The sequence below is a fragment of the Mustela putorius genome, unplaced genomic scaffold (assembly GCF_011764305.1).
Source record: "Mustela putorius furo isolate JIRA1106 unplaced genomic scaffold, ASM1176430v1.1 tig00000129_pilon_pilon_pilon, whole genome shotgun sequence".
NCBI lineage: Eukaryota > Metazoa > Chordata > Mammalia > Carnivora > Mustelidae > Mustela > Mustela putorius.
The window spans coordinates 20,612,809-20,635,570 of NW_025421290.1; the positions used below are offsets into that span (position 1 = coordinate 20,612,809).

At 45.4% G+C, this 22,762-nt stretch overlaps 1 protein-coding gene across 2 annotated transcripts; it reads left to right on the forward strand.

Moving 5' to 3' along the window:
• The first annotated feature begins 12,729 nt into the window (after window positions 1-12,729).
• On the forward strand, window positions 12,730-22,033 carry RDH12 (retinol dehydrogenase 12). Of its 2 annotated transcripts, XM_004738997.3 has the most exons (7): window positions 12,765-12,960; window positions 14,357-14,475; window positions 14,974-15,129; window positions 15,779-15,883; window positions 16,964-17,173; window positions 18,574-18,763; window positions 21,185-22,033. In XM_004738997.3, exons 1-7 carry the CDS (start codon window positions 12,893-12,895, stop codon window positions 21,285-21,287), a joined length of 951 nt encoding a protein of 316 aa, XP_004739054.1. In that variant the 5' UTR covers window positions 12,765-12,892; the 3' UTR covers window positions 21,288-22,033. The 2 variants fall into 2 exon arrangements, with proteins under 2 accessions (XP_012911181.1, XP_004739054.1); XM_013055727.2 differs by lacking the exon at window positions 14,357-14,475 and having other exon boundaries at window positions 12,730-12,960.
• Window positions 22,034-22,762: the final 729 nt, after the last annotated feature.

Genomic DNA, 22,762 nt, shown 5'->3' on the forward strand with positions numbered 1-22,762 from the left:
AAATAAATGAAATCTTAAAAAAAAAAAAGAAGAGTAGCAAACATGTGAGATAATCGTTGTAGAGACTAGGTCAGTGGGATTAAGGAAATAAAGAAAGAATGGATGGTTTAACTGGAGGCCCTGGGTGATGCCAGTGGCTGTATATTATAACAGCATCAACAAGGAAGGTAATGTGATTTTTCTGTAGCAGCTCTCACCAGTCAGCCTCACAAAGCAGACAGATGGATAGTTCATTGAGAGTTGGGGTTTTCTCAGACTCTAGGGACAGAGAGACAAGCCAGGAGACTGAGGGGATTGTCAAGAGAATGACTAAAGTGAGGAGTGTGGAGTCTTGGTAGGATAATTTGAGGAAGTGACGGCAGTTGGGGGCTATAATGATCTGTAGGGCCTCCTGGGGCTAAAGAGCTAACGCATTGGGATTCACCCCACCAGAGAGCTAGGTGAGTAGGAGGTCCCTCAAGATGGTGGGGGGTATGAGTATAGGAAGTTTGCGGTGGATGGTTCCAGGTGTTGACAGATGAGGGGCAGGGATGAGATAGGGAACGAGGTTCTTGGAGATGAGGAGATCAAGGGACTGAAGGTCCAGGGAATTGCTGGCTCAATGGAAGGTAATTAAGTCACCTATAACATTCGTGTTCAAGTCTCTGTGTAATTGTGTGTTTTCATTTAGTTTGGAGATACACCTGGGAACAGAATTGCTAGATAATATGTTAACACTATGTTTAAATGTTTAAGGAACTATGGGACCATTTCCCAAAGACGCTATTTCATTTTCTATTCCTACCAGCACCATATGGGTTTTCAATTTCTCTACATCCTTGTCAATACTTGTTATTGTCTATTGGTTTTAGTCATCCTAATGGATGTGAGTATTGTCTCACTGTCAGTTTGATTTGCCTGAGGACTAATGATGCTAAGCCTCTTTTTCTTTTTTAAGATTTTATTTATTTATTTGGCAGAGATATCACAAGTAGGCAGAGAGGTAGGCAGGGGGAGAAGAGGAAGCAGGCTCCCTGCTGAGCAGACAGCCCCATGTGGGGCTCTATCTCAGGACCCTGAAACCATGATCTGAGCTGAAGGCAGCCACCAAGTGCCCTGCTAAGCCTCTTTTAATGTATGTATTGGTCATTTTATTTTTGGAAACATTTCCAGAGAGCTATGTCTATTCCGATCCTTTGCCCAGTTTTAATTGTGTTACTTACTATTTTATTGTTGAATAAAGCCAGGATTTGGGGGGCGCCTGAGTAGCTCTGTGGGTTAAGCCTCTGCCTTTGGCTCGAGTCATGGTCTCAGGGCCCTGAGATCGAGTATCACATGGGGCTCTCTGTTCAGTGGGGAGCCTGCTTCCCCTTCTCCCCCTGCCTACCTCTCTGCCTACTTGTGATCTCTCTCTGACAAATAAATAAATCAAATCTTTAAAAAAAAAAAAAAAAGCCAGGATTTTGGACCCAGGAAGTGTAGCCCTGAATGAGGGTTTAACTCTCACGTTCTCTTGTTTCTTCCTATGCATCATGGTTACAAAGTGGTACAGATTTTGTTTTATTACTATTTACTCTATGTAAGAAGTCAAATAAAAAGGCATTTATTTTTTTTTTTTTTTAAAAAAGGCATTTAAAAGCTGGAAAACATAGTTTCTCTTAGAGGTGATAACTGTCTTGTTTTAGGACAATACCTTAATAGAATCTTTAGGAAGGGGAAGGAGACCTGACGAGACAGTTTAATAAAGAAATAGCTTAAAGGGCGCCTGGGTGGCTCAGTGGGTTAAGCCGCTGCCTTCGGCTCAGGTCATGATCTCAGGGTCCTGGGATCGAGTCCCGCATCGGGCTCTCTGTTCAGCAGGGAGCTTGCTTCCCTCTCTCTCTCTCTACCTGCCTCTCCATCTACTTGTGATCTCTCTCTGTCAAATAAAGAAATAAAATCTTAAAAAAAAAAAAAAAAAGAAATAGCTTAAAAAAGAAAGAAAGAAAGAAACAGGTAAACTGTCTTATATGAGAAGATACAGAAATTTGGGAGTTTAGACTAACAGTTAAAAAGGACAGAAGATAAGACTCACCAAAGAATAGAGGTTGACAAGCCACTACACTGTACACTTTAAATATCTTCTCATTTGACTTCTTAATTATACCTCAATAAAGCTTAAAAATAGAGAGAGTTAAGAAAAATGTCATGAGCTAGAATTTACAGATAAAATTGATGAGTGAAAAAAGTTCAGTGTCAGGGTGGCCAAAGGACTTTAAGAACATGGCTGTTTAAAAAAAAGAAAAGAAAAGAAAAAGAACAGGGCTGTTTAAAGTTCTGTTTTGGGGGCGCCTGGGTGGCTCAGTGGTTTGGGCTGCTGCCTTCGGCTCAGGTCATGATCTCAGGGTCCTGGGATCGAGCCCTGCATCGGGCTCTCTGCTCAGCAGGGAGCCTGCTTCCTCCTCTCTCTCTGCCTGACTCTGCCTACTTGTGATCTCTGTCAAATAAATAAATAAAATCTTAAAAAAAAAATTAAAAAAATAAAGTTCTGTTTTGTCAAACAGACACATAGATCAATGCAAAAGAATAAAGAACCCAGAAATGGACCGTCAATTCCATGTTCAACTAATCTTAGACAAAGCAGGAAAGAATACCCAGTGGAAAAAAAGACCATCTCTTCAACAAATGGTGTTGGAAAAATTGCACAGCCACATGCAGAAGAATGAATCTGGGCCATTTCCTTACACCATACACAAAAATAGACTCAAAATGGTTGAAAGACCTAAATGTGAGACCAGAATCCATCAAGATCCTAGAGGAGAGAGAACACAGGCAGCAACCTCTTTGAGCTCAGCCGCAGCAACTTCTTGCTAGATATGGCTCCAAAGGCAATGGAAACAAAGGCAAAAATGAACTGCTGAGACTTCATCAAAATACAAAGCTTATGCACAGCAAAGGAAACAGTTGACAAAACCAAAAGACAACTGACAGAATGGGAGAGGGTATTTGCAAATGACTTGTCAGATAAAGGACTAGTATCCCAAATCTATAAAGAACTTACCAAACTCAACACCCAAAGAATAATCCAATCAAGAAATGGGCAGAAGGCAGAAACAGACATTTGCCCAAAGAAGAGATCCAAATGCCTAAAGACCTGTGAAAAAGTGCTTAACATCATTAAGCCTTATGGAAATGCAAATCAAAACTACCATGAGATACCGCCTCACATCAGTCAGAATGGTGGCTAGAATTAACAAGTCTGGAAACAACAGATGTTGGCAAGGATGCAGAGAAAGGGGAACCCTCCTACACAATTGGTAGGAATGCAAGCTGGTGTAGCCACTCTGGAAAACAGTATGGAGGTTCCTCAAAATGCTGAAAATAGAGCTACCCTACAACCCAGCAATTGCACTACTCGGTATTTACTTAAAAATGTAGTGATCCCATGGGGCACCTGCACCCAATCATGCCCACAATAGCCAAATTATGGAACGATCCCAGATGTCCATTGACAGATGAATGGATAAGGATGTGGTGTATGTATACACACACACACACACACACACACACACACACACACATATGAAGTATTACACAGTCATCAAAACTTGAAATCTTGGGGCGCCTGGGTGGCCCGCTGCCTTCGGCTCAGGTCATGATCCCAGGGTCCTGGGATGGAGCCCAGCATCGGGCTCTCTGCTCAGCAGGGAGCCTGCTTCCTCCCCCCTCTCTGCCTGCCTCTCTGCCTGCTTGTGATCTCTCTCTGACAAAAAAAAAAAAAATTGAAATCTTGCCATTTGCAATGCCATGGATGGAAATAGAGGGTATTATGCTAAGTGAAGTCAGTCAATCAGAGAAAGGCAATTATCATATGATCTCACTCATATGTGGAATTTAAGAAACAGGGCAGAAGGTCATAGGAGAAGAGAGAAAAAAATGAGACAAGATGAAACTAGAGAGGCAGACAAACTGTAAGAGACTCTTAATCATAGGAAACAAACTGAAGATTGCTGGAGAGGAGGAGGGTGAAGGGATGGGGTAACTGGGTGATAGACATTGGGGAGGGCATATGGTTTTTTTTTTTTTTTAAGATTTTATTTATTTATTTGACAGAGAGAAATCACAAGTAGACGGAGAGGCAGGCAGAGAGAGAGAGGAGGAAGCAGGCTCCCTGCTGAGCAGAGAGCCCGACGCGGGACTCGATCCCAGGACCCCGAGATCATGACCTGAGCCGAAGGCAGAGGATTAACCCACTGAGCCACCAAGGCGCCCCAAGGGGGAGGGTATATGTTGTAATGAGGACTGGGTATTATGTAAGACTGATGAATCACAGACCTGAAATCAATAATATATTATGTTAATTCATTGAATTTAAATTTTTAAAAAGTTCTGTATTATCATTTATGCTGCCAAATTGTAAACCCCCTCCTTCTTCCCAAACCTTTTTTGGAATGTCTGTTGCACACAAATGGAAGCCTGCAGGAATTCACAGAAACCTGAGGGAGATTCTTGGTCTTGCCAATAGATATAGGAAAGGGGTTTAGGTCAACTTTAGGTAAAATCAAAAGATAGAGTGATTAGGTTACATCTTTCTCATTAAAATATAATAATCAAAGATTGTTAAAATAAATGTGGCAGAATAACTTTCTGAAACCTTCAACTTATTTGGCTTTTCACTGCTCTGGAAAAGAAATCTCCCTCTGATTTATGGTGGCGGGTGTAGGAAAGCCAGATACTGTGTCAACGTATGAATGCAACTCATAGTGCTTAGCACTGCAGACTTGTGGGTAGGAAATGAGTAATAAGGTTTGCAGTGCATGAAGCCAGGCGCATCTATCTGGGTGGCTCAGCCGGTTAAGCATCTGACTCTTGATTGTGGCTCACGTCCTGGTCTCAGGGTCCTGGGATTGAGTCCCACATCAGGGTTCATGCTCCAGAGTCTGCTTGAGATTCTCTCTCTCCTCAGCCCTGATCGCTCTCAAATAAATGAATAAATAATAAAATCCTAAAATAAAAAATAAGTGTATGGAGGTAGAAGCTAATCAGTGGAAAATTCTTCCAATCATCTGAAAATGTTGGGCACCTGGGTGGCTCACTAGGTTAAGCATCTGCCTTCAACTCAGGTCATGATCCCAGGGTCCTGGGATGGAGCCCCTCATAGGGCTCCCTACTTAGCGGGAAGCCTGCTTCTCCCTCTGCCTGCCACTTGCCCTGCTTCCGCGCTCTCTCTCAGTCAAATAAATAAGTAAAATCTTTAAAAAAAAAAAAAAAAAGGTAAAAGTTTAAGTGGAATGTTTGGTTCTCATCCATGCCTCATCAAAATGTGAAAGATCTAAATAAACCTCACCCCACCCGAGATCTGCACAAGCACGTAAAGTGTTTATTAACCAGCCACTTCTGCTTCTGTATGAATGCTTGCTGAACGCACCGGCTGACCAGCTACTTCCGCTTCTGTACAATCGCTTGCTTAACGCCCGCTGGCTCCCTACACCAATCAACCAACGCCAGGTATGATTTTTTTTTTTTTAAGATTTTGTTTATTTATTTGATAGACAGAGACTTAGAGCCGGGGCATAGCCAAGGCGATCTTGACCCAACACCTGGGTCCATGGCGACGGCCAGTAGCTTACCTGTCTAAGAAGCTGGATTCAGTAACAGCCAGATGGCCACCGTGCCTCTGGATGATAGCAGCTACTGCCTTGATGGTAAAGGAACTATGGGACAGGAGCTATGGGTTACTACCCCACATGCCATCGAGGGCGTCCTCAAGCAGCCACCTGACCACTGGCTCAGCAATGCCAGACTCACTCACTATCAGGGACAGTTGCTTAACCCTCTCAGAAGTATTTTCATGCCACCAACCGCCCTCAATCCCGCGTCACTTCTGCCCGACCTGAGCGCACCGCTCCACGACTGCACCGAGATTTTGGCCCAAATGCATGGAGCGAGAGAAGATTTGAAGGACCAGCCGCTGCAGGATGCAGACATCGTGTAGTTTACTGACGGCTGCAGCTTCGTCCACGAAGGACAAAGGTATGCAGGGGCCTCGGTGACATCTGAAACAGAAGTTATTTTGGGCGGAGGCATTGCCTCCGGGCACCTCAGCACAGAGGGCTGAGTTAATCGCCCTGACCCAGGCCCTAAAGTTGGGGCAGGGCCTCCGGATGACTGTATACACGGATGGTCGATATGCCTTTGCCATGGCCCACATGGAGCAATTTACACAGAGAGGGGGTTGCTCACCGCCGAAGGGAAAGACATTAAAAACAGGGACGAAATTTGGGCCCTGCTAACAGCCATCTGGGCTCTCAAGAAGCTAGCCATAGTACACTGCCCTGGCCATCAAAACCCAAACGATCCGGTCTCCCCGGGAAACAACTTTGCTGACCAAACTGCTCGCCAGATAGCCCACAGGACCATTCCAGTGTTGCCAATACAGCTGCTCGACCCGGGGCCCCGAGAACTGCCACCTCACCCTGAGTACTCTGAGGAGGACATCACCTGGATGAGTAAACTCCTGATGACTCAAGTCAAAGATGGTTGGTGGCAGGACTCTAAAGGCAATATCATCCTCCCCGAGGCCTTGGGACAGGCAGTCTTAGAGCGGATTTATCACACGACCCATTTGGGCTCCAGAAGGCTCCATCCAGAACGCTTGCCCACATCCCGCTGTGATTGGATCCCGAGAAAGGGGAACCCTGCCGGGGGCCTACTGGGAGATAGATTTTACAGAGGTAAAGCCTGGAAAATACGGCTATAAGTATTTACTGGTGTTTGTAGATACCTTTTCAGGTTGGACTGAACCTTTCCCAACCAAGCATGAAACAGCGCAGGTTGTAGCAAAGAAACTACTCGAGAATATCTTGCCCATGTATGGCTTTCCTGTTATGATTGGATCAGATAATGGGCCAGCCTTTGTTTCTAAGGTAAGTCAGGGCCTGGCTTCCGTACTTGGGGTTAATTGGAAATTACATTGTGCATATAGACCCCAGAGCTCAGGACGGGTAGAGAGGATGAATAGAACCTTAAAAGAGACCCTTGCTAAATTGACCGTGGAGACTGGCGCTAACTGGGTGGCTCTACTCCCCTACACTCTGTATCGGGTATGCAACACCCCATACAAGCTGGGGCTCATGCCCTATGAAATCATGTATGGCAGGCCTCCTCCCATCATACCCAAACTCAAAACCGATCTCCTTGAGTCGGACCAGGATAACTCCCTCTTGTTTTCCCTCCAAGCCCTGCAGCGAGTCCACAAAAGAAGGGGAGGGGAGAGAGAGAAAGAAAGGTTTTCAGTTCTTTCTCTTGCTCTAATTCATAAGAGGCTCCTTTCCAGAGTAATCAGGACAGGGATAACCAGGTGGCTAGTGCAGTATGATCCCTCTTAGATTCGGACCAAAGGTCGAATCATGGAGCAGCTTCCCAACTTCATAGCATTCCCTAGGAGAATGGCATTACCTTCTGACCTGTGATTTATCAGTTGTAGGAAGAGGGCCCTTCTCAGTGGTGTTGCAACTGCTGAGTACTTTTTCACCCCTGAATTTCAGATCTGTTCCCATACTGGTTCTCCTGGTGTTTTCATCCTGTTCACTCTATGATTTATATCTATGTTTCTTTCAGATTGAATGTCCATAAAAACAGGTACTGCTTCATGTCCTTCGGTGTTGATTACAGTGATGAAATAGGTCATGGTAATGTGGCAACACGTGTTTAAAAATGTCTCCATACTGGTTTGAGAAATAGCTTCATTTTATGATATTGCAATGATGAGCAAAATTAAACCGGTAAGTTTGTTTTAAAGGTTTCAAAGTGCTCTGGATCTCTTGGCTCAAAACTTTAATTTTTAATAAGCCATGGGCTATAAGTTCAAAATGTACAAAAGGATCTACAAAGTACATTCGGTGAAAAGTTTTCTCTTCCTGTCCCCCTGTCTCCCTCCTCCAGTCCTCCTCCAGCTCCCCATGTCTTGTCATCTCTTCTGAGACAGTCTGGTCATATACAAACAGATATTGCCCAAGTATTCCCTCCATTTTTTATTTTTTTTTTAAAGATTTTATTTATTTATTTGACAGAGAGAAATTACAAGTACACTGAGAGGCAGGCAGAGAGAGAGAGAGAGAGAGAAGGAAGCAGGCTCCCTGCTGAGCAGAGAGCCCGATGTGGGACTCGATCCCAGGACCCTGAGATCATGACCTGAGCCGAAGGCAGTGGCTTAACCCACTGAGCCACCCAGGCGCCCCTCCCTCCATTTTTTAAGCAAGTGATAGCATATTATAAACACTGTTCTTCTCCTAGCTTTTTCACCTAACATGTCTCAAAGATTGTTCTGTTTTCACTATGCTTTTTTTTTTTTTTTTTAAGACATATTGATTTGTTCACTTGAGAGAGAGATCTAGAGAGAGCACAAGCTGGGAGAAGGTCAGAGGAAGAAGCAGACCCCCATGTTGAGCAGGGAGCCTGATGTGGGACTCGATCCTGGGACTCTGGGATCATGACCCAAACCAAAGGCAGACACTTAACCGACTGAGCCACCCAGGCGCTCTCAATATGTTTTTGTGTTTTTTTTTTTTAATCATTTATTCTGGGGCACCTAGGTGGCTCAGTTGGTTAAGCATCTGCCTTCAGCTCGGGTCATGATCCCAGAGTACTGAGAGAGATCAAGTCCTATGTCGGGGATCCTTGCTCAGCAGGGAGCCTGCTTCTCCCTCTGCTTGCAGCTCCCCTGCTTGTGCTCTCTCTCTCTGACAAATAAATAAATAAAATCTAAAAAAAAAAATTATTTGTTCTTTTTTTAACAGCTGTATAGTATCTATTGCGTAGGAGGCTGTCTCCGTTACTGTGGACAGTTAGGTTTCTCAGTTTTTGCTATTACACATATTGCTGCAATGACGACCTTACAAATAAAGGGACTGGGAAAGGCTAGGTCAATAGGTGCATGCTTTGCTTTACTAGATGTTATCACACTTCTCTCTGAAGGCTGTCACTATCACCTCTCCCACTATCAGCCCTTCATTCCTTCTTCACACGTTTGCCAATGGACTATCTTTTTGGTCTTTGCCAATCTGTTAAATGAAAAGTAGCTCCTGGTGTAATTTTATTTTTTAAAAAATATTTTATTTATTTATTTAACAGAGAGATCACAAGCAGGCAGAGAGGCAGGCAGAAAAAGAGGGGAAAGCAGGCTCCCTGCTGAGCGGAGAGCCTGATGCAGGGCTTGATCCTAGGACCCTGAGATCATGACCGGAGCTGAAGGCAGAGGCTTAACCCACTGAGCCACCCAGGTGCCCCTCCCGGTATAATTTTAATTTGTATTTCTCTTGTTATGAGTGAAGTTGGACAGCCACTTGTATTTACTTTTCTTTAAACTGTTATTTCAATTGGGTTGTTTATTCTTTTTCTTAATAAGGTGTAGGAGTTCTTTAAATACTAAATAAATTGGACTCTTGTCTCTAATATGTGTTGTGATGATACTCCACCCCTCCCACCAGTTTCTTTTCCACGTTGCCTTGTGTTTGGTAGTTTCTGTATTGAAGATTTTTTCTTTTTTTGGTTTCTGGGTTTCTTATCTTATTAGAAGGGTCTTACCACTCCCTTATTTTCAGATCTGTCCCGTGGTTCTTGTTAGTACTTTCATAGTTCCATTTTTTATACTTTAGTCTTTGATCTGTTTGAAATTTTGGTGTAAAGAGAAAGGTATGGATCAAGTTTCCTTTCTTCCTACTGGTTACCTAGGTATAGTAACACTTCATTAAATAATCCATCTCTCTGGGCCCCTGCGTGGCTCAGTGGGTTAAGCCTCTGCCTTCCGCTCAGGCAATGATCTCAGGGTCCTGAGATTGAGCCCCGCAACGGGCTCTCTGCTCAGCAGGGAGCCTGCTTCCTCCTCTCTTTCTCTCTGCCTGCCTCTCTGCCTGCTTGTCATCTCTCTCTGTCAATAAATAAATAAAATCTTAAAAAAAAAAATCCATCTCTCCCTCAACCCACACACTGATTTGAATGGTGTTTCTATCATCTCTAAATTTCCATATGTATTTGGGTCTGTTTTTTTGGCTTTTCATTTTGTTCTGTTGATTTATCTGACTATTTACCTGCCTGTATCACACTATTTACATTATTACAGCTTTGTTTTAATTTTTAATTTTTTTTGAAGATTTTATTAATTTATCTGACGACAGAGATCACAAGTAGGCAAAGAGGCAGGCAGAGAGAGAGGGGGAAGCAGGCTCCCCGCTGAGCAGAGAGGCCGATGCGGGGCTCGATCCCAGTACCTTGAGACCATGACCCGAGCCAAAGGCAGAGGCTTTAGCCCACTGAGCCACCCAGGCGCCCCACATTATTATAGCTTTGTAACATAGTTTAACATTTGGTAGGACCAATCAATCGCTTGAAGGTGGTCTTTGGATTATAATATTTAATGTGTGTTTTTCACAAACTGTGTTATTTCCATAATTCTAGATAAATTGAACATCATCTCCACAAATGGGGGAGACCTTGGACTTGATTCAGTAGTACTGGGGAGCCAGAGACATTAGTACAAAGTTATCCAGATTTGAGGTTACAAGATGTACTTTCCTTTGGGTGTTATGGCATTGTGTCTGTTTCTCTGGCTGACCCTGGCTCAGATTTCAGGGAAGGAAGGACTCTAAGCATTAAACACCAACAGATCTTGTTTTGCATAAAATCTGTGAGGTGTTGCAGACCCACGGTTACCAGGAAGGGGGGAAGAGGACTCTGTCCAATCAGCTGGGCCATGCTGGTTCAGCAGACATCAACTGCTAGGAGGGGGGCCTGGGGGAGCACCAGTGGCAAGATCTCCTCAGGGACTTCTGGAACTTTGAGGGCTTTGCTCCTGTCATGGCCATAGCGAATGGGGGCCAGAGCAGGAGAAGTGGGAAGAGAGGAGAAAGGCACCATGCAAGTCACAACAGAGTCCTCCTGGGAATGCATAATCTGATTATGCCTTGTTCTGTTCATCAGGCCCATGAGATTCCCAAGGGGCAGGACTGTGTCTTCAGGGTACTTGACGCAATGTCTGACACAACAGGTGCCTAGTAAGTGTATGTTAAAAGGATGAATGAGGGGACTGGGCGCCTGGGTGGCTCAGTGGGTTAAGCCGCTGCCTTCGGCTCAGGTCATGATCTCAGGGTCCTGGGATCGAGTCCCGCATCAGGCTCTCTGCTCAGCAGGGAGTCTGCTTCCTCCTCTCTCTCTCTCTGCCTGCCTCTCTGCCTACTTGTGATTTCTCTCTGTCGAATAAATAAATAAAATCTTAAAAAAAAAAAAAAAAGGATGAATGAGGGAGTGAACATGCCACAGGAGTCTTCTTCATAACATGGATTTTCCGGGAACTTCCTGCGGCTACATAGGAAGGAGCAGAACTAGGGGCACGACCGGGGTCTTGTTCTGACTCTTGCTTGTCATCCTGTCCAGGAGAGGGATGCTGAGTGAGCAAGGGCTATGAACCCTCCTCCCAACTTCTTTCATATTTTCAGAGGGATCTAATAGCTTTATGTCTTGTGCTTTCACTCATCTTTAATAGCATCCAACTGAGGGGCACCTGGCCCAGTCAGTTGTGTGCCTGACTCTTGATCTCAGCTCAGGTCTTGACCTCAGGGACATAAGTTTAAGCCCTGCATTGGGAGCCCACTTTAAAAAAACAAGAGCATCTAACTGAAAGGTTAGTCCCATTAATTACTTCTTCCTTTTCCGCTCCGAACCCTTCAGTAAAGCAAGTGGGATAGCAAAGGAGTTAAGAATCAATACAAGTAATCTGGGATGCCTGGGTGGCTCAGTTGGTTAAGCAGCTGCCTTTGGCTCAGGTCATGATCCCAGCGTCCTGGGATCGAGTCCCACATCGGGCTCCTTGCTCAGCAGGGAGCCTGCTTCTCCCTCTGCCTCTGCCTGACATTCCGTCTGCCTGTGCTCGCTCTCTCCCCCCCTCTCTCTCTGATAAATAAATAAAATCTTAAAAAAAAAAAAAGAATCAATACAAGTAATCAAAACAAGCAGCTCTTTCACAGTATTTCCTAGATGCCAGTTTGTCTCAGATTTTCTACCTATTTAATTAATTTAATACTTAAAACAGTAGGTATGTATTTTTACCATACCTGTTGCACAGTAGGAAACTGAGTAACTTATACAGGGCCGCGGAGCTTGTAAGTAGATTGGCTGGGATCTGAACTAGGAATTCTACTCCAAAGCCCATGCACTGAAACTCTTTCCTTGGCATGTACACATACGTGTTAACTTCACCGAAGTATAACATAAAATACAGGAAAGTGCACAAATGGAGTGTACGAATCACAGAATTTTCACAAAGCGAGCCCATCTCTATAACCAGTACCCACCAGAAAGAACAAAACACTTATCCCCCCAGGAGTTCCCAACTTGCCCCCTCCCACTCTCTGCTCCTTTCTCACCAAGGGAGACCATCCTCCTGACTTCTCTTACCATTCTTCTGGGGGTTTCTATCCTCTCTTTTTTTCTATTTTAATCATATTTGTGTTCCAAACATCATTGGGTTGGTTGCTAAAGTTAAAAATATTCTGTCTTGCAGGAGTAGGGGTCGGGGGTGTTAGGATAACACATTCCCTAGATAAGAGAAACAATTGAGGGTGGAGAGTTAGGTGGGTAGTCGCTCTATTTTCCCCTCATTCTCTGCCAGGAAGTGTGAGGTTCTGTCTTTCCACTGTCGGCTTCCCTGAGGACTACATCTCCCAGCAGGCTGTGCTCTGACAGCTCTCGGATTTAAATAGGATTCTGGGCTAAGCTTAGATAGAGTCAGGCTGCTGCTGAACACCCAGGAGCGAGAGGAGCTAGAGAAGGGAGAGGCAGTGCCAAGCAGCCAGGAGTTGGAGTTAGACCAGGAGCTTGAACCAGACTTGGAGCCCAAGTTGCTTTTGCTAAAGCGGCAGCGGCTGAAGAAGTTGAAAAGATGCTGGCTATGTTGGGAGTGCTCACCACCTTCCTTTCTTTCCTGTACTTCACAGCTCCATCCATCAGGTTTGTCTTATTTCAGTAACTCATGGAGTATTTTGCAAAGCCCTGGATTGGAGACACGGAGCTTGTAAGTAGATGAGTTCTCAGCTGCTGAAAGAAGAGAAAGGGACGGAGGCTGAGGGAGGGAAGGTCAGGGCAGATAAAGCAGGAAGGAGGTCGTTAGGAATCCCCTGGTGGAAAATGGGAAGGAAGCACCTCAGGGCTGGGAGAGAGGGGCTTGTCTGAATGCTGATGCTAGTGAACGCTTGACCTTATGAGGTCACTGAACACACAACAGAGGTGGGAGTGTTTAGGTTTCTCTGAAGGTCCCTAGGTCCTTTATTCCCTGCCCACGATCAAGGTGGCCCTGCTGGGCTACTATGGGAGGTCTTTGCTGAGGGACTCATTGTTAAGTACCAGGCATTTTGCAAAGGAAACAAACTCTTTTACCTTTGAGACTACCCCCAACTAATGATTTGGGATGGGTCTTCTGCTGTGGGATATCTGGAGGTGTCATAGTGTTCTGAGTGAAAATTTTGAAAATTGCTGACAATGAAGAAGGTTAAATGGACATAACAGGAACAGAGTGTTGCTCTAGGTCCTCGCATAGAAATCTGGCCTTAAGTTCCAATTTTGCCACCATTAGCAAGCGACTTGAACTTCTTTGACCCTCAGTCTTCTCTACTATAAAATGGGACTAATGATGGAGTGGTCAAGAGGATTAAAATAATTTCTCTACAGAAAGTGCCTAGCCTGATGCCTGGTAGTCAGATGATGCTCAGGAAATGTTTGTTCTGCCCTGTTCCCATCCTCTTTTTTGGAATTTGTCAAGTCAACTTTATATGAGAGGATGCTCCCTGTGCAGACATCTGAAAAAAGGAAGTTTCTCTCTGTGTGCCAATGGCTAGAATGGAATCTCTAGCAGGACGACAGAAAACTTCCAAAGGTGTTGGCTCTCTCAAACTGGAGAAGCAGCCCAAGAGTCATATTTGAATGCTGTTAATCAATTACTCACCGTTGATACTGGTTGAAGACCTAACCTTCAGGACCACTGATGCCACAAAACACCCATATGCTTTGAATGCAGGTTAGAGGAGGAAGCTGACCTCTGGGAACCTCTAGATGAGAGCTAGGCATCTGTGTTGACTAACAAGGACGCTCTCTGCTGGCCCTGGCTCAAAGAGCTCTTATTCAGTTCGTCCAAATGACCATTTGTAGTTTCTGGGCACATGACCTTCCAACCTGAGGTGATGAGCAGGATGCCCAGTGGGAAAACAGTGTCCCCTGAAGGTTAGCTTCTTTGGGTCGCCTGATGACAACTTAAAGAAATTTCTCTTGGAGGCTGAATGGATTTTTATCTTGATCTCAGTCTGGAATCGGGAAGGATGTGCATGAATGCTTTTGTTTCCCTTGCCTATAGGAAGTTCTTTGCTGGTGGGGTTTGTAGATCAAACGTGCAGCTTCCCGGGAAGGTAGTGGTCATCACCGGCGCCAACACGGGCATCGGCAAGGAGACGGCCAAAGAGCTGGCTCGCAGAGGCAAGTCCTCCCCCTTCCGTGTTCATAGGACAGTGCCTCCTGCCTTCTCACTGGGGGGAGGGGAGGTGTCTGTCCACATGTTCTTGTCTTTCCTTCTGGGCTTAGAGTTCTGTTCAGGAATTCAAGGAACCTAGAATTCAGGTCCAGCTCTGATACCAACTTACTCCATATCTTAAACTTTCCTCCCTATTCCTTCCCTAGGGTATAAAGGGAAATAATGATGTCCATGTATAATATTGGTCAAATCAGTTATTCTAAGAGGAGGTACCAAGCAACATTAAATGCCAGTGGGTAAAGACCAGGGTTCCCAGCTTCGGGTTAAGCTGACAACAAAGAGACTGAGCAGTTCTACTAGTGAGAATTCCAAGGCAGAATCGAGCCACTCACAGTTTAGGGATGGCTGGGCTGGGAGAGTGCTCTGTCTCCCAGTGGCAAGCTCACGTCTGCTTTTTCATCTTAAGGTTTGAACGCATTGCCCTCTCTTTGCTTTGGCCCCAGGAGCCCGGGTGTACATTGCCTGCCGAGATGTACTGAAGGGGGAGTCTGCAGCCAGTGAAATCCGAGCTGATGCAAAGAACTCCCAGGTGCTGGTGCGGAAACTGGACCTATCTGATACCAAATCCATCCGAGCCTTTGCTGAGGGCTTTCTGGCAGGTAAGGCCCCCGTGAGTAGACAGAAAAGCAAGAAGCTGGGTGTGGGAGTGGCTGCTCCACCCTGTGCCACTGGGGACCCTTACATCAGAGCCACCATGGATCCCACCGGACAGGTTCTGCCACTTGAACCAGCAGGGCAAGGAATTGGCAGTGGACAAGCTGGGCAGGATCCTTATCATCCTTTTCCTCTGCAATGGGAAAGTTGGGCTCTCTGTCTGGGCTTGCACCTTGGCATCAAGGTGTGGCCCTGATGTCACTCTCTTCTCTCATCCTGAGACTCAACCTTCTGTGGCCACAGGCACTAGATGAAGTTGTGTTGTTGCCAGAATTCTTCTGTGTCTTGGAAGATGACTAGCTTCCACCAAGGCCTATGAAATTCATGAAGGACAGGATCTGTCTTGCTTTATGGCTCTATGTCCAGTGCATAGCTAAGTGGGCCTCGCCCAGAGTCAATACTCAGTATACATTTGCTGAATGAATGAATGAGTGGTGTCCCGGAAGATATCAGTAGCTAAATTTAGAAACCCAATGACTGTTTATTAAATATCACCGAGATAGATCCAAGGGCAAGGAGAAAATACTCAGGATTGCAACAGGCAGCTAGTGGACTCCTTGCTAACGACAGGGTCTGCTTGGTTTTGCTCTATAGAGGAAAAGCAGCTCCATATTCTGATCAACAATGCAGGGGTGATGATGTGTCCATATTCGAAGACAGCCGATGGCTTTGAAACCCACTTGGGAGTCAACCACCTTGGTAAGTTTTGTTTTGTTTTAAAGATTCATTTGTTCATTTTAGAGAGAGAGGTAGAGTACAAGAGGGGAGGGAGGATCAGAGAGAGAGAGAGAGAACCTCCAGTAGACTCCCCACTGAGCACAGAGGCTGACACAGCTTGATCTCAGGACCCAAAGATCGTGACCTGAGCCAAAGTCATGAGTTGGCTGCTTAACTAAATGAGCCACCCAGGTGCCCAGATAGGTATTTTTGAGTGACTGAAAAGCAAGAAAATCCCATCTTGTTTTCTGTATGGAGGTGACCCTATATGAGTGCTGAGAATCTCTAGTGGTCCTCAAAGACCCCAGGATTCCAGTTGGAATTCCAACTGGAATCCTGGGGTCTTTGGACATACTGGTTTTTCACTATTTTTCCACTGACCAGTACAGAAAAGTGAGATCCTCCTACCCATACCACTAAGAAACCCCAAAACTTGGGAGATGCCAGGAAGAAGAATGTCATTCTTAGATGGGGCCTTGCAAGGCTTGCCAAGCAGGGTCAAGCATGGCAGGTGCAGGAGGGTGTTTGGCTGGAGAGGAACACATCTATAACAGAGGGCCACAAAATCAAGGGTCAGACCATGGAAGAGGCAGACCTTAAGGACCTGAGGTATGAATGAGGCTGGCTTCAGAATTCAAGGTGATGGCTCTAGTGAGATCATGGAACATGTTCTCTGGTTCTAGGCAAATTATTTTCCCTGACTATTCCATCCTTCCTTCTGTACATGAATGTACCTGGAAACTCAGCTGGGGAATCATGACCAAAGGGTGGTCGGAAGCCAGCAGGTGGCAGGTGGCTGGATTGGGAAAGGGCAGAGGGACAAATAAATACAGGTTAAGTCTGTATTGCCTTACCTGTTGTCTAGCTCTGGGCCTCGCCTTGAGGAATCCACCAGGTCAGACTGACTGATCATTTGCCCTGAGTTATCACAGCATCAAAATTTGTTGATACCCAGAAGACAGTGAGCTGCTGCTGAAATCCTACCAACAGCTCCGACCCTCTGAGCCCGGGGACAAAGTCGGCTCTTCTCACTCCAATCTCCCTTGCTGGCTGTCCTTGCAGGCCACTTTCTTCTCACCCACTTGCTCCTGGAGCGGCTGAAGGAGTCCACCCCTGCACGGGTGGTGAACCTGTCATCTGTGGTTCACCATGCCGGCAAGATTCACTTTCATGACCTCCAGAGTGAGAAGTACTACAGCCGAGGTCTGGCTTATTGCCACAGCAAGCTGGCCAATGTGCTTTTTACTCGGGAGCTGGCCAGGAGACTCAAAGGTAAGTCTGCAGAAAGGGCCCGGACTAAGGTAGCAAAAGCAAGGTTTTTGTTCTTGAGGTTCAGATCAGAGGTTCACAGAAACTTCTGAAGTCACGATGTCAAACAGGCACTGTTCTGTGGTAGCTTTATACCCTAATGAGAATGAGATTGTAAACAGACTAAAAACAATTCTTGTCCTTGGGAAGCTTAAAATGGAAGAGGGTTTGGGAATCCGCAAAATGTCCTTACATTCATGTCCCATCTTATCTCCTCTCTATTATCTCATTTGACTTTTCACAACAAACTCTTGTAACAGGCAGAGAAGTTACTATTATTACTATTGCATGGATTGAAACTGAGGTTTGAAGAAGTGGCTAGCCTGAGATTAGATGCCACACAAAGGAAGGAGTCCGGAGTGGCATGTGGGAACTCTGCTTTAAATTCAGGGGGCTTCCTTCTGTGTGTGCCACCTGCCAAGTTCTATTTGGTGAGCTAAGCTACAGAGCTGCCACTGCCTGGAGTCGGAGAGTTCTGGCTGGATGTCAGGCCCCTGGGTCTGAGCTCTTGCCATGCCACACAGAGCTACATGTGTATATGGATGTGTCCCTTTAACTTTCCCTGATTTCATCCTCTCAGCTGTAAAATGCGGGAGTCTTCTCTTAATCCTACGATTCTGTGCTCCCCGGAAGTTTTCACTGAGCTGCTTGGCTTTGACACCTGCAAATCTGGAGACCATTTGCCACCAGGAATAAGTCAGAGTCTGGGAACAATGGTATTCACCATGAGAATGCAGGAGGTGGAAGAATAGGGTAATTATTAGAAGAAATAATAATGATGATCATAACTGAGATAATGCCTATGAAGCAGGTAGCATAGCCCTTGCTCATAATAAGTACTAAAGATAGTAGAGGCACAGGGGGTGCCTTGAGGTCATGTTAACCTCCGTTATCTCCATCAACACCCCTCAACCTATATTCCATAAAACGCACTTGCCCAGCAGTTGCAATGCAAAGTTCTAGCCTCCTGCCTTCCAACTAGTTGCTTCCCCTAAGCTCCTGCCACAGAAATTTCAAGGATACCACTGTTAATAATTGATACTCCTCCTCCCCCATCTACTACTACTACCACATGTGGCTGTTTCTATTATTAATACTTAAGCCACAGAGTAAAGTTGACATTGAAATAGAAGTTCCTTCCATCAAGCACTCCTTATGAAGCACAGAAGGCTGAGAAGGCTATAGATCTTTCTGGGAGAGATCAATTAATTCCTACCAGATTCTACCTGGCTAGGAGAGGCACCTTCTGAACCTGGGGTTTTGTTCTCTGAGTTTCTTCTCATTTGTACATTTTGCTGCAGGAGATGAGCTAATTCTTTGGGCTCGGATGAGCCCCTGAACTAACAGTGCTTCCTTTGCCCTAGGCTCGGGGGTCACCACTTATGCTGTGCACCCAGGCGTCGTCAGCTCTGAGCTGGTCCGACACTCCTTCCTCCTGTGCCTACTCTGGAGGCTCTTCTCCCCCTTCATCAAGTCACCTTGGGAGGGGGCGCAGACCAGCCTGCACTGTGCCCTGGCTGAGGGCCTCGAGCCGCTGAGTGGCAAGTACTTCAGGTGCGTGGAGGCGGTCCTGGTTGGCTCCATCACCTGGCTCCCGGGGGTGGAGGGGTGAGGTGGGCACAGGGCTCCCTGAGCTCTGCATCCTACCCTGGTGGCCAAGGTTGTGCCTGATCATGGAATCCAGGTTTGGGTTGGGCCTGCAAATCAAGTGCTGTTACTTTTCCAAGGGAACTTACATTAGGAACTAGGCAAGAGTTGCTTTTATGTTTCCGATTTATATCTTGTGTGCCACATTTTCAGGTAAGCTTTGTACCTTTCTGAGAGCTGTTAGAAAGGACTGTCCCTATTGGTTATGTCTTGGAAAGAACAGTAACAGGCCTTCTGGATCCTTTCTCTCCTCCTTGAAGCTTTTAGCTTATTTCTTTCATGAATTTGTTTATACCACTTAGCACAAAGCACGGGGGCAAGGTCACCTCTCTCCACAGTGAACTCTCTCCCAGTGGTGCCAAGATTGTACCATCTGTTGGGATGCAGAAATAGACATCTCACTGTTGAATCTTGCCACAAACTCAGTGGATAATCAGAGATTGGGAATAAGAGGAAGCCCAAGATTAAATCTCCTTCCCATTCCATGACGTGATCCATCCCCATCTGCTATTCTGTCCCATTTGTTGAAGGCTGTTCATTGGCGCACCATTTATTTGAGAGAGAGTGGGCGTGCACACAAGTGGGGGGAGGGGCAGTGGGAGAGGGTATAGCAGACTCCCCACTAGGCGGGGATACTGACCTCCTGGGGCTCCATCCCAAGACCCTAAGATCAAGACCTAAGCTGCTTAACCAGCTGCACCACTCAGGCGCCCCTGGTGTACCATTTATTAAGTGAAGCATTGGTGATGACCAATGCATCGGTGCCCAAAAATAGAAGAATGGCTGGGGGCTCAGTTGGTGAAGCGCCTGCCTTGGGCTCAGGTCATGAGTCCGTGACGGGCTCCCTGTTCAGCAGAAAGCCTGCTTCTCCCTCTGCCCCTCACTGCACTCATGTTCTCTTTCCTTCTCTCATTCTGTCTCTCAAATATATAAAATCTTTTAAAAAAATAGAAGAATGGATAAATAATAATAGCCAATGTTGCTTGAGCTCTTGAAAGTGTTTGGTACTTTTCTAAATATTTTGCATGAAATAATTTATATAATCATCACAACTCTAGGAGGTAAATAATAATATTATCCACATTCTGCAGACAAGGAAATTGAGGCACAGAATAATTAAGTCTTGTTTAAGGTCATATAGCTTGTAAGTGGTACACCTGGGATTCAAACCCAGGCAGTCTGGCTGGCAGGCTGTGCTGTTCAGGGTGGCTGCCGCTAGTCATGTGTGGCTACCAACCTCCTGAAATAGGGCTTGTTCAAAATGGGGTATGCAGGAAGTATGAAATGTGCACCAGATTTTGAAGACATAGTATAAGGAAAGAAACTTGAAATATTTCATTAATAATTTTTATATTGAAAAATTATTGAAATTATACTGAAATTATCTATATTGAGTTAAATGAAATATATTAATCAAATTCATTCCACCCAGTTATTTTTCTTCTTTAAAATGTACTTTAAAAATTTTACTAGAGGGGCACCTGGGTGGCTCAATGGGTTAAAGCCTCTGCCTTCGGCTTGGGTCATGATCCCAGGGTCCTGGGATCGAGCCCCGCATTGGGCTCTCTGCTCAGCGGGGAGCCTGCTTCCCTCTCTCTCTGCCTATTTGTGATCTCTGTCTGTCAAATAATAAAAATTTCAAATAAATAAATAAATAAAATATTTTAAAAAAATGTATAATTAAAAAAAAAAAACTATTTAAAGAAACACACACACACACGCACGAAAAACACTGTGAGCACTGTTCTGCCCCCACCTCCTCATGCAACTAGCCCCCTCCTCCATCTCTGCTCCCTCCCAAACAGAAGAAAACAGGGTGCTGAGGATGGGGCTCATGGGGCACAGGTGGATCTGCAGATAGAATTGAAGCGGTCTGTGAAGTTGTTTGGGAAGATGGTTGCATCTTCAATTTCACTAATCTCCACCTGAAATTTGACATTGCCTTTGATGACAAATGTAGGCCATAAACTGCAGAAGCAGCAGTGATACCTGTGACTTTGTCACCAATAAAACGAAACATTTTCATGTCACATGGCAATTGGTACAGATGTCTCGCTGGGTCACTTCTGCTCATCAATACTGCAAAGGCCGGTACTCTTGTTAGACCCAGCACAAGCTCCTGTTGTAGAATACATTAACGGAGAAGCCTCTGTATCACTCCATCACGCACCAATCTAAAATATTTTAAAACCACATTTCAATACATTAGTTCCTTTTCATCCGATATATCTTACACATTTAGAAATATATTCTGAGAAAGAGGCCATCAACTTTTCCAGACTGTCGTTTTCCACTCCTGGATGCTCACGCTCTTTCTTTTCCCTCCAGTGACTGCAAGAAGGCCTGGGTGTCTCCCAAATCTCGAGATAACAAAACGGCCGAGCGCTTGTGGAATGTTAGCTGTGAGCTTCTAGGAATCCAGTGGGAGTAGAGCTGGTGGAAGAGCCATAGCTTTATCAGGCCTAGTGCCTGCCTTGCTGAAAGGGGACCAAGGAGAAGGACCCCTCGGAAGGACCATCCTCCTGGCTGGCTGCTGTTGAGAATCCTGCCCTGCTCTGATTCTCCCGACTCTTCTGGAAACCTTTGCACACCCAACTCTCTTGTGAGGCTGGTACATTGCACAAGATGTTCACACCTATGGAGCATTCTTCTCAAGGACTTGCAGAGTCAGCTGCCCTCTCTGGGCAGGAGGACTGGGCAGATGCCAGGCTGGGCACAGGGATGGCAGAAGAGCCTGGGCAATTAGGTCAGTTTCCTCACCAATACCAGAAACGCCAGCCAGCATGCTCAGCTGATGTGACAGAAACATCAGTGATTTATATTTTATTTCCAGGGACTGTAGACCCAAACTCTGGGCTGATCTCCTTCCTCTTTGAGATACTAATCACCACCACTCTGGAGGCTAGACCAACTCGGGAAAATCTTGGCTTATCCTTAGTCGACTTTGGTTTCTTTCTCTGAGCATCCTGGAGCCACTGCATGAAGCTGGCCCTTCCCATTTTCTCTTTCTGGTTCTCTTTAAGAAATTGAAAAAAATTTTTATAGCTTTATTGAGATATAATTGACATAATATTGGGTAATTTGGGGCCTTCTCATTTTCAACTGCATAGATGCTTTCTTTCCACAAAGTTCTCTTTACCTGAAATTTTAGAGGAAATAAAGACTGTGTGTTCATTCTTATTGTCTTCTTTATTTTGTCAGGGTAGCCAGGGAGAACTGGAACAAAGCAGGGAAGGCAGCCTTCCTGTAGTATCTCACCCTACCCCTCCACCCATAACCTTCTTAGAATATTGCGCGTGGGTGCAAAATAAGATGGTTCCATTGGGTATTTTCTGTAGGTTCTTCCAGCTCTCCCATTTTATTGTCAAAGATGTAACAGGAGGAACTTAAATCACACAGATGCTGATCTCCAGTACAGATTAAGGCCAGAGGTAATATAGGACTTCATTTAATTTGATACCTAGATGCAGAAAGACCAGCCCTGATAAACCCTCCACCTAAAATTGCAGTTCTTCTCTCTCCTGGCCTCCCTTGCTCTCCTATGCTTTGTCTCTGCCGCTTGCTTCTTGCCTCAAGTGCTCAAGTTCACCAAGAGCAGGCAGGCGCTGACCTACCTGCGTGATCTTTCGACTGACATAGAAAGTCACGCTAGTGGTTCTAGTCCTACCGGATCCAAAGTGCCTCTAGGATCAAAAATGCCCTTTCCCTCCATAGCAAGGAAACTTTTCTAAAAAAACCTTTTTATCACATGGATTTTCAAACAGATAAAAGCCTAACAAGTAGTATCCTGAATCCTCAGGGACCTGCCCATCATTCAGCATCCACATGGGTAACGTTTTGTCAGTCTTGTCTGTTTCCCCCGTGACATTTTTTCTCTGTAGGCTGAGTTGGGATATTCTCAAGCAC